The sequence below is a fragment of the Anguilla rostrata genome, chromosome 9 (assembly GCF_018555375.3).
Source record: "Anguilla rostrata isolate EN2019 chromosome 9, ASM1855537v3, whole genome shotgun sequence".
NCBI lineage: Eukaryota > Metazoa > Chordata > Actinopteri > Anguilliformes > Anguillidae > Anguilla > Anguilla rostrata.
The window spans coordinates 41,824,287-41,842,336 of record NC_057941.1 but is presented as its reverse complement, the minus strand read 5'-3'; the positions used below and the strand labels follow the sequence as shown (position 1 = coordinate 41,842,336).

General features: G+C 39.7%; 1 protein-coding gene across 1 annotated transcript in view; it reads right to left on the bottom strand.

Moving 5' to 3' along the window:
• LOC135263799 (carbohydrate-responsive element-binding protein) overlaps positions 1-16,018 on the bottom strand; it is a 30,907-nt gene extending 14,889 nt beyond the window's left edge. Inside the window, exons 1-6 of the mRNA XM_064352198.1 lie at positions 15,129-16,018; positions 6,704-6,810; positions 5,992-6,074; positions 5,663-5,752; positions 4,700-4,741; positions 194-368 (exon numbers count right to left, since the gene is read on the bottom strand). Coding sequence (XP_064208268.1) covers positions 194-368; positions 4,700-4,741; positions 5,663-5,752; positions 5,992-6,074; positions 6,704-6,810; positions 15,129-15,487 — 856 coding nt within the window. The 5' untranslated portion in view covers positions 15,488-16,018. The remainder of the gene's footprint in view (positions 1-193; positions 369-4,699; positions 4,742-5,662; positions 5,753-5,991; positions 6,075-6,703; positions 6,811-15,128) is intronic.
• Positions 16,019-18,050: the final 2,032 nt, after the last annotated feature.

Sequence of the window (18,050 nt, the reverse complement as noted above, 5' to 3'; positions counted from 1 at the left end):
CCCAAGAACAGGCCCGTATTACATTACATTCATTCAGCAGATGCTCTTTGCCAGAGCGACTCACAATATTAGAGAATATAAGTGCATCTGCCTGATTTATAAGAGCAATAGTAGCAGACCTTGGCTAAGAACATTCCCAGACCAGCCAGCGTGGGATCGTTGTATAGGTACAGGGGAGACCGGTTGCACTTACTCTTGTGTCTGTCTCCCGTCCAGGGACAGGGCTTCTGAGTCATGGTGAACAAGGTGTCTGAAATGTCAGACAGGAAGCAGTCCAGATCAAACATGTGTGCGTCCTCTGGCATCGGCATGGGCTCCTGGTACATCTGACTGGACCATTTCTCCAAGCCTCCCCTGAATATCGGCCCCTAGGACAGACAGGGGGACAGAGAGTGCCGCCATCTTGAATGTGTGGCTGATCCCTATGGGGCAAGTGTCCACACGGTGCACGTCACACACTACATTCTGCATGTTCGACTGTAGGAGTTTAAACGCATTTAGCAAAAACAAGGGGTGTAGTCAATCTAGTTACAGTGTGCACTACGTTTGGCTAAGAGTCCCTAACTGCAGCATGTGTTGCTTACACAGCTTTACGTATGGTGGATGGTGGCCAGGAGCACACATTTTAAATGTGAAATAAAATACAACACTTTTTTTCATCGACCAGGACCGTGATTCACACGGGGAATTGGTATAACGACTAAATTGGGGAGAAAATGGGAGAAAAATGGCAACAACAAAAAAATAAAAAATAAAAATACAACACTTTTTAAAATAATTTGTTGCTCAGAGTTAAGGACAGATCATTTCATGGCTAGATTGAAGAAAGGTTACAGTGAACAGGTCCAGTGAACAAATCTAGAAATGATAGATTTAAAATTCTATTCCAGGACTTCAGCCAGTTTCATATTTACAACAGGAACAGTGTGTAAAAATTGCATCCCTCACATCTCCCAAGAACCGTATTTATAAACTCAACCCTACCGTGAACATTCATGCACTGCAATATATTATAATAAAAATATTAAACATTAAAAACCTGCTCCTCTCATTGCTTGCCTGTTCCAAAGTCTCCGCCTCCATAGAAGTATGCATCTTCTGACTCATCAAAACAGTCCAAATAACACTAGTAAGTCACCACACTGCCACCAAACGGAACAGGCTTAAATGTAGGTCAGTGGAGTCAATCAGTTCAGCAGGTCAGTTTCCTTCATAATAAATGAACAAAGACTTCCACTCTTCCCTGATTAATACAAATAAATTACTGGGTTCAATAATTTTAAATAAAACATGGAGCAAAATGAGTGCTTTCTGTCTACTTGAATACCTATCCCTAAAAAAAATGTTTAAAAAAAAAAAAATACATTATAATAATAAAATTTCCTAAATGCAGCATTTTTTTTTCTACCGGACAAAAAAATACTAGAAATTTTACGGGCTATTTGGTTTGAAATTGTTTAGTGTCTTCAGACAAACCCGCGATTCACAAAGCGCAATCGCTGTGATGTGAACTGCAGTAAATACATTTAATGCAATTCCCTTTCAGCTTTTCTCACAAATAAGCATATGCATTCTGTTCAACAAAGAAAACAGCTTTGGAACTAGAACGCACTGCCCCTGCGCTGCTACAAACACAGACCCAACTCAGTTCACCTCTCAGCATGCTGACAGCGCACTTCTGAGCCACAATAACTGAATGACAAACAGTACGGATACTGTACACTGAGGGCCGTACAGTCAAATCCCTCCCAACTTAAAGAGCTCTCCATATAATAATAGCCAAGTAAGTAAAACCAAAAATCAGGAAATTAGCTGTGTGTTTCTCTTCGAAGGCAGCCTGAATAGTTAACCTGAGAAACAGAGGTACTCACTGCAGTAAGAAATCCCAGGAGAGCTGCCACTCGCTGCAGACAGGAGTCCACCTTTATAATTTTATTTTAAAGATGCAATCTGAGACCACTGGACAGATATAGAGTTGCCTGGGCACCAGGCGGAAGTGCGTCCGATTACGTCTCAAACTCACTGACCATTTTTTTCCTCTATCTAACAAAAGGGGAGAAATTATAGTACAGGTCTGTGTTTATCAACAGCCAAAAGGAGGTGGATGGTGGGGGCAGGGAGCTGTTGGAAAAGCAGTTTCACAATGAAGCATAAATGTCACCGTTAACTTGGAGAAAAAAGAAAGGTTGGGGAAAAAAAACCCACTGCTGAGATCCAATTATAAGGTTTTTATTCTGTGTGCCTCTGTTTCAGAGAGTGTGTCACTGTCTTTTGTCCCTGACCTAATTCAAGCAGTTCACAGCTCACGTGCAGAGAAACTAGAAGTCTGACTCCCCCTACAGGCAGATCAGTGCCCACCACATTGGAGTCGAACCACCGGGACTCCAAGGAAACTCCCCTGTTCAAATGTCAGCTGTCATACACATTTTATGGTCACAATACTCTTGTGGGAAAACTGTGCAGTTGTAGAAGATCCAGCTTTTTGGTCAGGGATGGTGTTATAACCTCTGGACATATGCTGATAAAAATTGTTTCATCACATTATATACAATTCAGCCATTTGGACAAAGCAAATCATATGACTTCAGCCGGCTGACTAAAATAAAATTATCATCCCAAGGGTTGAACCTACCACTAAACTAGCCTCACTTTGTTTTTCACAGCCAGAGTGAAGACTAAAAGTGAAACTGTAGAATTAGGATTTGTATCACATAAGCTATTAATTTCTCTGAAATGTTTTTATTATTATATTGGAATGTTTATATTTGGTCAGTCACATACAGATTATAGACAAAGGGTCTCTGTTTTTTATTTTTATTTATTATAATAATTATTATTATAATTATAATAATAATAATAATAATAATAATAATAATAATAAATATAACATTCCAGTTCCCATTAGTTTACAGTGTCAGTGTGCCTGAGACCACAACATGAAGCGTTTTCCAGTGATTGCAGCAGCCTTGCCCCACTTGCAGTGTGAACCATGACACAAAGGTCAGCAGTCCAGAGATCTCATTCTTGCACTGATAAAAATCTAATTTGTTGTTGAGGGGAAGATTAAGCGGCAAAACCTCCTGTGTGATTGTTCTGTCAACCAATGTGTCGTCAGCTTTGCGTAATGCTGACCACCAAATTGATAAAATTAGAACAGGACTCCAAATATTTTCTCAACACTGTTACAGCCGTTATCTAAGGTTTGTTTACAGCCTTTTTGGCCAGCCCACAGTTGTAAAAACTCAACTGACACAAACTGTAGATGCACATTCAATGAATGTCAGGACAACTGGGAAGAAACTTTGTTACGTTTGTAATATAGTGTTTACTTTTTCCAACAAATCTCATCTAATATGGTCAACTTATCCCATATATAAATACCACTAGAATTATGAAAAGTGTTTGAAATAATTTTTAAACAACTAACAGAATTATAACAAATAATGATATATCTTTGCTATCAGATATATCCACAGGCGAAAGGTTGAACGGTTTTGGGGATTTGCTGGTGGTGTGCTTGTGTTTGAATGCATTTGCCAAGCAGGCTGCAAGTAAAAGGCATTCGTTTAATTAGCTTCATACAGCCAACCAAATATTTTGTTTGTTTCCAGATTTGTTTGTTTCAAAATTTTCAGGAACGTGTGCGCGCATAAGCGGGTGTGTGCACATGCACGTGTGTGTGTGTGCACATACATGTGCGTTTATACGTGTGTGTGTGTGTTTTCAAACATGTGTGCATTGTACAGGCTACTAGATCAGCACAGTACAGTATAGTGCAGGCTACTAGACCAACATCTAGTTGCAGGATCAGGAGATTCTGGAAGGGAACAGTGTGGAAAAGGTGAGACCTGCCGCTGGACAAATCTAACCGGGAAATTGGCTTTAGTGCGCCGGCACGTGCAAATTCATTAATGAATCAACCCTGCCTGAGAACCCCCTGGGATGACTCACTGTCATCAGTTTGTGTGTTTTGTTAATGTGTCGCTCACATGTGCACGTTTACAAGAGCGGTCTGCCGCTGCCTGACAATACGCACCAGGAAGTGGGTCAGATTTGATTAACTGACATTAAAGTCTGAAGACGGCGCGGAGGGTGCGAGCCTCGCAGGAAGATTAGCTGCATTGTCACAAAGGCAATCAAAATATGAGTCACTTGTGCCGCGGTGGGACTGTGACGCAAGTGGCCTTACATGTTTGCGTTTATCTGACTGACCCGAGGATTCAAGTCTGAGGGCCTCTATTAATAGACAACCGGACAGATTCAGCAAACATGACCTGAGTTGCTAACCTACAAAGACAAACACAATGCTGCGGTGTCGCAGATAGGCCACAGCTACACTTCCCTGCCCGTTCCCAGTTTAAAAAAAGACCATTAATGAAGCCTACAGAACAGGGATACTCGAGGAACCGTATGGCTGTGTAAGAATCCACATCAGCAAATAAAATGTCAGCGGAGACGTGTATTCACAGGTTCAACTAACCACAAATATTTGTTTCATATACAGACATCTGAATTAATGGAATGACAATGTGTGTTTAGAGACACGTGTGGTATTAGCAGAACGTCTGAAAAAAATCAAAAAAGTACTAGCCCATTAGGCAGAATGTCCTTCAAGAGCACATAAAACATATATTACCATGCTAATGTACAGATGAACAACTACAACAACAATACTCTGCACTTCTTAATGTTTTCTTACCTGTTGCAACATTGACAAGATGCCATCTTTGTTTTTCTGAAGCTGAAAATGAATAGTATGTCATTAGCATTCATGAATGCACAAATGGCTTTTCAGGCTATGAAATTTATATTTCTTACAGTTTTTCAGCTCAACACCTTCTGTGAAAACTCTTTATACAGCTGGATAGCTGCAGGATGAAAAGAAGTTAACCTCCTTACAGGTACAATAGCCGCATGACCCTCAAGTGTGGAGGTCGTATAGCGCTACACAGTAAAATCAGTGTATATTCAACTCAAACACAGATTTTACGAGTCCAGCGGTGATCGCGTGTACTCTATTAAAGTTGATACACAGAACATTTTACGTTGTATAAGCGTAATATCGCGCCTTGTCCTGATAAAAAGGGTAAACGGTGCTTTATAATATCATATAAATATAATTCCAAATCATGTAACCATATGCTAAACAGCTAAGGACTTACCGTGTTCACCCTAATTGATTTAGGACGACGTTGGCGCACCTTGTGTTCATAGGGTCATGTCAATTTCAAAATGATAACAAAAACATTTTTGCGTACCATGTTAAGGTAAAAAAGAAGTTATGCCACTGACAGCCTTTGACTGAAAACATTTATTATAAATAGTATATTTTTGCCTTTTTTCCTGAGGATTATTTTATCATTTTCAGTAGTATGTAAGTAAGGATTTTCATTTAAAATACTGTCCAGCTGTCTGAATATGAACAACTTAAATCTTGCTCATATTCAAATGTGAACAGCTGTATCTTGAAGAAATTAAAGGGCAGTCAAGATATTCACAATGATCATAACATCACCATGTACATACATACATTTTTATGTGTTGTGGAGAGCATCACTGCACTAAGTACTGTGCTGAATACATCACCAGGAGCCTTCAACTATATACACTTTTGCAAGCAGGATCCCCCTAATGACCAAGAGGGCTTTTTGTGGATACTTACCCTTTTCTTGTGGTAGATCCTCCACTTGTGATATTCTTTAATCACCACTTCAATCCTACGTTTCCAGTAGCTGCCTTCCAGAACAATAGCCTGGTAATGTAGAACAAAGCACACTAACGACAATTACTGTGGAGCTACAGGTTGGCGTTCAGATTACGTGGAACTAACACAGCAGTGCACTGCATACTGACTTTACATAGGACGTGGTTATGTGTTCAATTATTACAACTTTGTCATCCATTTCCATGAATAGGCTGCATCAGTAGATTAGCGCCGTTAGTAACCGAAAAACCAACAGGGGCTGTCTGTGGGACAGGGGGCGCGCTCACCTCAGGTTTACGATGGGCCTCTGCCTCAGACCCCTCCAGTGGGGTGACAAAACCGCAGACAGGGTTCTTCCTCTTCTCCACATCTAGACACAGGACACAGGAGACCCAGTCATCAGACCCACTTCCCTTTTCACCCGCGATATTGTTATTTTCTCAGTTTATGCAGTTCATAGCTACGTACCTCACGCAAACAGCTATTAGCATTTCTTACTCAACACGGAAAACAAGCTCATTCTTTGGCTCTAACAACGTACAGTCCAATAAGATGTTTCAAGTGAGGTTTTTTGAATATTTCAGTTTCTGTAAGAAACAATAACAAAAATATGACAACATGGGTATATTAATCTCTCTACTTGTAATGTCATTAACATGACAGCTGTTTAATTATTCCAATATTGTCACTGATGTGTGATGCATGTGCATTGATTTGTGTGATTTCACCCTTTGGTTTGTATCCCTTGAGTCATTATCTGTGAGTTAGCATGGTTTTTCTTTTGAATCCCTACATTCTTCAGTGAATAAAGGCTGGCCTTTCAATAGAAATCTTGCACATTAACAGCAGAAGGCAGGAAGTGCATTAAACTGCAAAGGTTTCCAGGGGCGATCCACCTTGCTGCGCGTGTTTTTGTCTGGGTGGGACCTAGAGGTCCATATGATTTCCCTGCATGCTACCAGACAGTATAATGAACCAGACCCATAACTGAACACTTACATTGTATGTACCAGGCTCTCCATATGCCATTGTTCAGACGGATCTTGTCGCGCCAAAGCAGCTTAAGGCCTTTGAAAGACTTCCATTTTGGGGAGACAATTTTCCCGCTGGAAAAAAAAAGAATACAAACAACTAAATGGCTAACCAAATGTTCCTCATAACACAGAACCTGCTGGCTCTTACGATAAAGAAAAAAATTAATTAAAAAAATTTGCATTACTGTAAATGTGCTCATTCCATCCCCTCTGATAAAAAGGAGACCTATGACCCGGAGCAAAGTGCTGCAAGGCCACTCCCATTCATGACAGTCCCAGTTACCCTGAGGTATTGATTTACTACAAACTGGAACACACGGACCTCAAAGCAACTGTACGAGGGGATTTAACAACCTGCACCGCTTTGCAAAAACAAAGCGCTTCGGTTCACCGAGCAGTCGGCAGGTCTAACGTAGTAGCACAGCTCATGCAAAGCATACCCTAATGCACTCCTCGCATTTTTACCGCCCAAATGGGCTGACTCTGCCTGGCTTTACTTGACATAATCGTCTTCATTTGGCACTTACAGATGGGTGATGGGAAAGAGGCAATTCATCAAACTGTTGACAGCCATTTTCACAGTTTTTGCTGTATTCAGCATCCCAGGTGGTGAAAAGTGCAACTTAATGACTATTATTTATTTGGTTGCTAGGTAGGAATTGCTTTGACGGATGTTCCAGGAATTGCTTATGCTGTTTGCATTAGAACCGTGAAGGCAAAAACATGTCAATGTGCGCAGCGAAATAGCGAAAGCAGTGCATTAGCCATGATGGCTAAATAAACCGTGAATGATGTTTGTCAGGAACACGGGACGGAATTGAGCCTTTTCTCAAAACATCAAGACCAGGTCAAAACCTAGTATATGGCTGGACCAAACACACGTGATCCGGCCGACCAATGGTGTAGCCTAACTTCATCACTCAGTCACTCAGTCAGTCACAGACATTCGCGTTTGTAGGGCTGGCCCCGCTGTTGCGGTCTGGCCAAAAATACAGTTTAGAGATTATAGGCAATTACCGATCCTCAGTTCAATGCACATTGAACTTAACTTTTTATTTTTCCTTGACTAATTTTTCTGGAACATTTTTAATTATTTGGAGGGGGGTGAGTTCAGGGGATGCTGGGCCCTGTAGTGCGGGGCCCTGTGGGTAGGGGTGTGGTGGGTGGGAGGCCTGGGGGAATGCATGTGTACCATAATGCTGTGTTCATCACTCAAATGTAGCATGCTGTTACAAGTTAACACAGTGCCTTCATTGTTAATACAAACATGTTAAATACTTATCTTTTTCAGGTTTTTATTTTTTATATAATTCTGAACCCATCAAAACACTTTTAGTATAACACAGAGTAGAACACCATCTATTTAAATATATATTTAATTTGACTTTGCAACAAAGCAAAATTAGAAATAATCAGTTAAGGTGATAACTTTCTGAAGACTGTGGAAATAAGTGTGAAAGTGTGAGTAGAACGACAAAGACTGGACTGCAGGGTGGTGGGGCACCATGCTCGTACAGTATGCCTCAGAGATGGCATGTACTTGGCCTTTAACCGCCGGTATAGTGCGGGAGTACTGCATCTGGATAGGCAGCCACTTTGCTTTTTAAAAGGCAAAGTACACTATATGACCAAAAATATCTGGTCACCCCTTGGTCTGGGGCTGTTTTTCATGCTTTGGGCTAAGCCCATTAGTTCCAGTGAAAGACAATCTTAATGCTAAAGCATGCAATGCCATTCTAGAAGATTCTGCGCTTCCCCAACATTTTGGGGAAAGCCCTTTCCTGTTTCAGCATGATAATGCCCCCAGGCACACGGCGAGGTCCATACAGAAATGGTTTTGTTCGAGAATGGTGAGGAAAAACTTCACTGGCATTCACAGAGCCCTGATCTCAGTCCCATCCAACACCTTTGGGATCCAGTTGGAAAGACAATTGCGAGCCAGGCTACAATCATCCAATCAGCGCCCAACCACACTAACGCTCTTCTGGCTGAAGGGAAGCAAATCCCTGCAGCAATGCTCCAACATCTAGTAGAAAGCCTTCCCATAAGAATGGAGGTCGTTATAGCAGCAAAGAGTGGACCAACTCCATATTAATGCCCATAATTTTGGATGAGATGTTGGATGTCAGTTGTCCACATACTTTTGGCCATGTAGTGTATTTGAGCCTCCCAACTGGGACATTCTGCTTAAGCTCAAGTCATTTGTATGGTGACATGTACCATGATATAAAATTTAATCCTGAAGGTGCCAGTGCCATCTGTGGCCAGGAGTCCCATTGGGCAACGCACAATTTTCCATTGTGTTGACTGGGGAAGGATGCTTTTAGTCAATGTACAACCGGCCTCGTTTTACAAGATAATTGGGCACCTGCAGTCTACCTGCAAGTATAGTCCTCCACCCTTAAGTAGGCCGTATACTCCAAATGATGTACATACTTTTAAACTAGAAATACCGCCTAGCTGTTGTATGCCTCTGCCCACCAGTAGTCAGTTTGGATATAAAATGTTATCACTTCATCATTTTATCCTATTAGACATTTGTGTGAAACTTCATAATTAGCGTATGAATTCTTGAGTTATGGCCAAAAACGTGTTTTGTGAGGTCACAGTGATCTTGACCTTTGACCACCAAAATCTAATCAGTTCATCCAATGAGTCCAAGTGGACGTTTGTGCCAAATTTGAAGAAATTCTCTCAAGGCGTTCCTGAGATATCGTGTTCACGAGAATCGGGACAGACGGACGGACGGAAGGACAACCCGAAAACATAATTCCTCCGGCCACAGCTGTGCCGTCGCGGAGGCATAAAAACAAACCACCAGCGAACACATCTGTGAACACTGTGGTCAGTATAGCCAAAATGAACTCCGTGGTCTTTGTTTCATGCCAGTCCACTTTTGCACAACATGTAGCATCGATTTTTCCAAGTTGCTCTGCACAACTGAGGAACTCACTGACACCAGAGAAACTTTGCTAAAACTGTCCCTGTTGACACCCAACTTCATAGAAATTTTGGGACAGTAGTTTGAGCACATTTCGTTGTCTTTAAAAACTCAGCGTGTTCAATCACAAAGATGATGATATCCTTGGCTAACAAATGAGGTCAAACTTCCCTCCTGGAAGGAGGAATAAGGCATGATTTCATTCTTCTACTGTGGCAAACCTATTGGACAAGGACACTACTTCCCAAAATATGCATCTCATCTAGCCAGGACCAGGTACGTGACAGTGCAGTGGTGAGATGAATAGGAAAATAAAGTTGAACTCTGACCCTGGCCGGCCAGCCATGATGTAACCAAGCATGTGATATCTGGATGGACTAATTACTGAGGTCTGAGAACTTGCGAACTGCTTGTGAACAGTTTGCGCTGGAGGTTTGCGGCACAAACTCATAACACTGCGTCTTTTTGTTCGTCTTGTTCTAAACGGGTTGTTCTGAACAAAAAGTTCATTACATTACATTATTACATTACATTATAGGCATTTAGCAGACGCTCTTATCCAGAGCGACGTACAACAAGTGCATAGGTTTCATGATGTAGAGGCGCAAAAGAAACACTAGAGTGAAGTAAGTTCAATTTCGTCTTCAGTACACTGGTACCTTTACTGTCACTCAGGTGGTGGTCTGCAGTGCAAACCAATACAGTTGCTGGCTTCATGCATTATAGAGGAAATGTTTACCAGTCTGAGATCTCCCAAATTGAAATGAAAACTGAAATATCGAAAGAATATATTTTCCAAAAAGCCCATTCACTAATATAAACCTTACTTGTAAAAGGAGTACACTGAGGACAGATGACAAAAAAAAAACAGATTTGTTGGATTTACCTTCATATTATGCCAAGCTAGTTCAGGGATCCTCAATTTTGTCCAGAAAGGGCACTGGGTACAGGCTTTTGTTCCAACCAAACAGTAACACACCTGATTCTACTAATCAAGGTCCTGAGCAAAGATTCTAGTGGTTAATTAGTAGAATCATGTCTGTAACTATTGTCAATGGAATGAAAGCCTGTATCCACTCCAGCCTTTTCTGAATAAGATTGAGGACCCCTGCTTTAACACTTTAAAGCAGTGATTTTAAAACTCGATCCTGGGGGTGCCCTATGTATACTGGTTTACATTTCAATCACCATCATAATGCCAGAACTTTAAAGTTACAATCTCGAAGATTTCCATTTTGTTCTGTTGGGGGTACCAATGGCGAGAAGCCGTAATAGCAGGTGTGTTTTTGGACCTCACTTCCCATAGATCCAACCGGATCAAACCAGTGTCGCCTGTGTGATGTCAGTCAGTTGGCACCTGGGCCACGCCAACTATAACATTTACTATTTACTGAATGAAAAATGGTTGTTAAAAAAGTAACGTTATGTACATACTCATTCATTGTCTAACATTAGGCTAACTTAAGCTGTCTTTACACTGCCGAGCTGGGTTAAAATGCTGTAGCAGATCTGGGGTAGAATTAGTGATGATCAATTTCCACAAACGTTCTTTATCCACCTTTTGCCCGGTATGAACATCTTTACACTGCAGAGAAGAATTTGCGGGATTCGCTGTGGCTCGTGCAATTATGTATCTCGTCCACAATAAACAGTCTTTTTCGTGAATGATTGTTTTGTGATATTTTTTAAACAACTGCCTTGCAAAATGTTACCCCTGGTGTTTCTGGTTTTGCTAGCTAAACTGTTTGAGAATAGCTGACCTTAGCTGACATTAGATTATGTTAATTACATTAGCTAGCTAGCTAACGCAACGTTACCTGATATGAGAGATGGCTACTGTGCGCAACGTTGTCTTAGCTAATGTTGCCTTTCTTGACATGGTCCGGTAGCTAGCGTTACCTGTGCAAATAGCTATGTAATTTCGTAACGTTGCATTGTCATCAAATGTAATATGAAATCTACATCAACTAATAATGTGACCTCTCATGTTACACAAAAACTTTTTAGGGTTCCATGTTATTGTAACGCTAGCAGACACCAGAAAAAACAGTACTCCGCTAACACACAAGAGAGTTGAAGAGCGAGCCTGTTGTGTTAGTTCCGCCTACCCTCTCTGGCGGACCAACCACTGATGGGTGATGGAAAACGCGTCACTAACTATGCGCCGCTTGTGATTTTTTCCTGGGAATGTCGCCACAGACACCCAGTTCTTTAATCATAAATCATAATAATAATAATAATAATAATATAAATTAATATAATAATAGGCTGAATCACCATTGTGTTACCTAATTCGGGGATAGATGACTTAACAGACTTAATGAAAATCTTCGAGATTATTTCTTTTTTTTCATTTTTCTTAATTTTGTAATTACACTTCTCATGTTTAAGGGATTATTTGCCCTAAATTATGCCAGACATAGGTATGCAAAAATTCTATATTCCCATAGTGCTATATTGCATTACATAAAGAGAGGTAAAAAAATATTTAACTGATCAAATTCAAGACTGAGGTGAATCAATAGGCTCCCAATTGGTAAAGCAATTAGAAACCTATTGATTCACCTCAGACTTTTATTTGATCCATTAAAAATATCTTTATTTAATCATTTACAATATGGCACAATGTGAATATGGAGCTTCTATTCTCCATGGCATGCATAGCTATTTCTGACATAATGTTGGCCATGAGGGAACATAATCCCACTCAAATGAGCAGCATAATTAAGAAAAAATAACAGCTTGTTAAAATTCTGAAAAGCTTGAGATTGGAATGAAAACCTGCAAACATAGGGTTCCCCTGATCCAATGTTAAAAACCACTGCTTTAGAGACCAGAAAAGTTTTACAGACAGTTATTGAAGAAATATCTATTTTCAGCAAAATTCAGAACAAAATTTCTTCCACTGTTGATTTTGATTAGTAACATGTTTTATTGAAAATTATCAGTGATCTGTTGGAGTTTTTTCATATTTCACCAGCATCTTAAGAGTTAACATATTTTAAATACATATTTTGCTGGTCTGGGCCATAGGACCATATTACAGCCATGACTACATTAACCGCAAAGTTGGGTATAAACAGACAAGCCACTTGTTTTTGTAAAACATGCACACCCACACTCAATTTCTACAGGGTCACAGAAACCTGCTTTGAAGGACTTTGGTTGACATTTGTCTTTTGCCTATCATTAAAAGATACTGCTAAGTCTAGAACAGAGTGCCCTTTTACAATGACAGAGCAAAAATGCTGTTTTGATGACACGAAAGTTCTTATCCTGTCAATTAAAAAACCTACATGTTCAGAATATAAAAGGTATGTTTGTGAAGGCAAACATATTGATTACATTAGTCATGTCATTATGCTGACAAAGAGCATAGGTATCTTATTTACACTAAAGGATGTGAATGGTTGTTTACAACATTGATTTATGACTTGCCCTGACCATACATTCACAAGAAGGTGGCTGCGCCATGTACTACACATTGTGCATTTTGAATTTTTTACTTTTCAACAGCTTCTTTTGGTATATAGGTCTACACCACACCTGTCATTACAGTGTAGGTTTACCCTGCTTATACTCAATCAATGGTGAGGAGAAGGCACAGCAGACTGTTTTTGTGGTACAGGTCTGAAAAAATGTGTGCATATCACCATAAAGATAATCTAACAATAAAGTTTCACTGGCCAGCAGAGCAGTCATTGAACTTTTGCAACATACCTTCTACACTCCCATGATTTGCTCACAGATAAAATCTGGGATTATTCTTGATACAGAATAATAACTGTGCTAAAGACTTAAGTTACTTAAACTGCAAATAAATAAATAAATAAATAAATAAATAGATAAATAAATTTAACCCTCATGTTGTGTTCATATTATGCATGCATCTTTTGTCCACAAGGTCAAAAATGACCCACCCTTTCCGACCCCTGTGATAAAACCTGTTCATTGAATCTTAAGCCCACGTTCCTAAGCCCAAAATCAATATTTTTCATGTGACACTTTTCTGCAATAGATGTGTGACACTTAACTTTGATTGTGACTTCTGATTTCATGACTGGAGGTTTTTAAAAAAACTCATAGGACAACCTTAATACCCTGATGGTGTGCCACTTTTAAATATGTTTACTTCTTTTTCTAATGGTAGGATTACTCCAGGAAAAGTCATCAAATTTCATGCTGAAAACATTTTGGGGGTTTTCACTGCAGTTAAATTTGGGATAAGGTCCTTTTTGACCCTGAGGACAGCACAAGGGTTAAATTGCCACTGTGTACATTGCCATCTAAGTCTTCTAAATGACATGAATTTATTATTTATGGTGACCCATATTCACAATTCAATATCCCCAAATATGTTTTCAGCGTTAAATATGACCTGCTTTTTATGCTAATGCTGGCCTACACCAGACACTCAAGCTGTGTGGAGGATGATGCAAAGCAGAAAAAAACGAAAAAACAAAAATAGAACAGAGGTTACATTGGTCAAAACAAATAACTGTGTACCAGTGAGGACTGAAGGGGAGATCTGAAAGCATCTCTGATATATCTGATCTCTGATCTCAGTTTGACCACAATGCACTCCAGCTGCATCCAACTCAAACCAAAAGTCCTGTTTTGTTTTGTTTGGAAACAAAGTACATGAAATACTCGCATTCATCCGCCTCAAAATTGGCCTCGCCATTGCATACTGCAGATGCCAGCAGCCGTGACAGCAGGCTTGGAAGGGGAGCAGAAAATTACAAGGATAACAAATCAATGACTTAATAATTACAGAGGGTCAGTACCCAATGTGCTATTTCCAATGGGGTTACGGCAATACTTTGCTGGCGTAGCCTACACTTCAACGATAGAACCAAAAGAGACTGTCTGCATGTCCCTGCAAATACGGTGACACCACAGACGAATAGGCTATAGGTTTCACATTGTTATAGTTTAGATACTGATTCAGATCATGCCAGAAGTAAATAATAACTGAGAAATTAATCGCAAATCATGTCTGCAATTTCGAATCTAAATGGACTGTGATAACCGTCGCTTTACAGCTTGCGCGACAGATGCAATTGCAAATGCTCACTATCAGCTCTGATAGTGACCATTCTGCACTTACGGAATTTCCATTGTATACTCGGGACAATTTCCAAATCTAATAAACTTTTTATGACCGACTGGCCGATAATGAAATAGGTGTTTTAGCAATACTCAAAACCACTTGGGTAAACAAAGTTGGATTTTGACATTTTGGACTTTAGAATGTTACATACACTGTAGGACTAGTTTAGCGCAAACCCTGTGGTAAAAAAAAGCTGTAATTTAAGCGTATAAACGTCGTATAGTTACAGAAATGAGAGAAAAGCGAAACTGTCGTAATTAAAAACCAATGCATTTTGTAGTAGATTATTTTTCACTGTGCAAGTGCTAAATAAAATAATGATAGGGAAAAAGTTACCTGTAGGCCAGGGTCATGCACTCAAATAACCGGGTCAGCGTTGGGTCAATGCTAAGGCTTCCAGAACTTCGAGGACCGTACTTGTAAGTCTGACACCACGTCCTGTTCACAGTATCGAAGTCATACCCCACTGATGCTCCACTTTTTCTCCTTCGTGATGCGGAATCGCTGTGCGGAGACGACACCATGAAGTGTCCGCTGTGGATGACCTGATTGCGCACAATGGTCCCCGTGCATTGCCCAGCTCCAGTGTTCGACGCTTGATAGTCCTCTGGATCAGAATCTGATTCCGAATCGGGAAGTTGGTTCTGCTTGGTCCGACCCAGGAACTGAGGTGCCACTCTGTCTGCCTTTGCCATTGTAGAGGTATTTTCGTTATTTTGCAAGGACCCCTTTCAGCACAGTGCAATACTGCAATCCGTCCAGATGCTCAACGTGCAATGTGTGCTAAAGAGCGGCAATAGTGCAACTGTTTTTAAGAACAGCACGCCTCTCCCAAGTGCATAACTGCAGTGCAATACCGTACATTTTTTTCCCATCAAAAACTTTGCTCCAGCAGTGTAAAATGGCCAACTATTGAAAATAATCAGAGATCAGTTTCAATATAGAGCGGTATACTTTCGGCCAATGCAGTGCGTTTTGTTTGACTTGCAGCTCTGGTAAATCCCGACACACCATTCCGGTTAAAGTTGAACTGGTTACAGGCGCTTTGAATTATGCAAAGAGACCTCTGTCCTATCTCAGTCGACTAGACAGTATTTAAAGGAGAATGGACATGGCTCGCTGCACAAAGTGCGGTTGAGCAACTTGGCCAGGGAAATTATTTTCGTAAAAATAAATGTTACGTGAAAAACAACGTCTCTAATATTTCACTGTGTTTAATGTAGGCTAAGTAAAATACAGATAATAACATGTTGAATGCATAATATGAATTTTTAAATGGAGGTTTGTGACAAGTTATCAATGACTGTCATTTATCGTTTCATCGATGTTTTTCCCCCGTTTAAAAGAAATTAACGGGCACTTGTGATTTGTGTATAATATATATATAATAATATATATTATATTAATAATATATATATATATTATTTGTAGACAAAATCTAGGACAATGACAGTTAAAGACCATAGGCTACAATCTGATAAAATGGGTAGATGTCAGGGTAGGCCTCAAGAAGGGTCTTTTAACAAAATGAACACCCAACACAACACAGTAGTACGCACATATTCCTCAAGTCGGTGGTCCTGTCTTGTGATGGCAACTTTGGCAGCGCAAATGATATTGAATGCATGTTTTTGTATGTGTCTGATATCATTAGTATAAACTGTACTTGTTAAACAATAAAACCTAGTATTTATTAGCAAAAATGCATGTCTATCTGTTTATAATCATAAGTAACATATTTGAATACACTTGATGTTTGCACTTTGTTTGGTAAATAACTCTAGATAAATGTCTGCTGAATGGATGCAAAGTGACTGTGATGACAGGTACGCTACCTGCCAAGTTTGGACGAAGTGAAAAAAGAGACTGGCTTGCGAGGCTACCCGCCAAGCAATAGCTAGGTGAGGTATGCCTCATACCCATACAGCACCAAGAGTTTGGCACTTTTCAGTGTGTCCTAAATAAATATGACCACAGACTCTCACCCCTTAAGAACATTAACTTCTGTACCTTCTGACCTCATGTACACACACAGAACTCAGATTCAAGATAAAGCCCAAACTGGTTATTTTGTGTTTTTCCTTCTTCTTTTTCCTGCCAATTTCAGAATCACAAATGCTCCAGTTTCACAATCAATAATTCACCCTATTGGACATTTAGCTACATCTGCCAATAAAAACATCTGATCAAAGTAATCCGATCAAAGTAGCCAATTGCATGATACTTGGATAAACAAACAAAATGGACGTATTAGGAAGTGAACATGTGATGCTATTTCAGCCAATAGAATGCGTTTTAAACAACTTTGTGACCATAAACTTTGTTTTGTGTGGAAGCTAGTTTACTTGCTGACTAATAATTGGCAAAAAATTAAAACAATTGCTTTTACAGTGGTACAATTTTTGTGGGAAACTCATTTATATGTCTGAAATTCATTCTCTATGATTTCACATGCAAACCCCACATAATATCTTTTCATAATTATGGATGAGAATCATTCATATTTTGATGAAACCCATGCTAAAATGATGCTTTTGAAACAGTACAGTGCCTAAATTGTGCCTGAACCATCTACCTTTTTTAAAATAGCAAGTGAACAATGACAAGAACATATTCTTAAATGTAAAGGCATGTCCCATTGTTTGAATTCGTCAGGGTAAAATACAGCCACACTTCAGACAGTTTTGCCTTTGGCATTTTGAATGAGTTTAACATTAGCTAGCTTGCTAGCAGTACTGACTGTCACTGACTGAGTTGACACTGATGGGGTGAGTGTAATGTTAATGGAGACAGCACTGACATGAAGCACCAAAATCTGCATTGTGATTCGGTCTGGTAGATACCGGTCATATGGGAACTAGTTCCATAGTGCTACCCAGTTTGGAATGCATAGTGCCAACTGTACTGGCCCAAATAATGCCAGATGTAAAGTTTGGTGGAAGAGGAATAATGGTCTGGGGCTGTTTTTATGGTTTGGGCTAGGTCCCTTAGTTCTAGTGAAGGGAAATCTTAATGCTATGTTGCAAACACCACGTTTCTAAATTAATGTTAGCTAGGCTTATAGATCATCTACCAACATACAAACAATTAGTAGTTCTATCGTGTATACAATGAAACATTAAAAACATTTACCAAAATTTGTTTAAAAATATGTCAAACAATTTAATTTATTTTTAATTCATGGTAATAGAAAAACGTACACTTATGTGCTTCTTTGAGCTAGAATGTATGTGTGTTTGCATGTATGTATGTGAATGC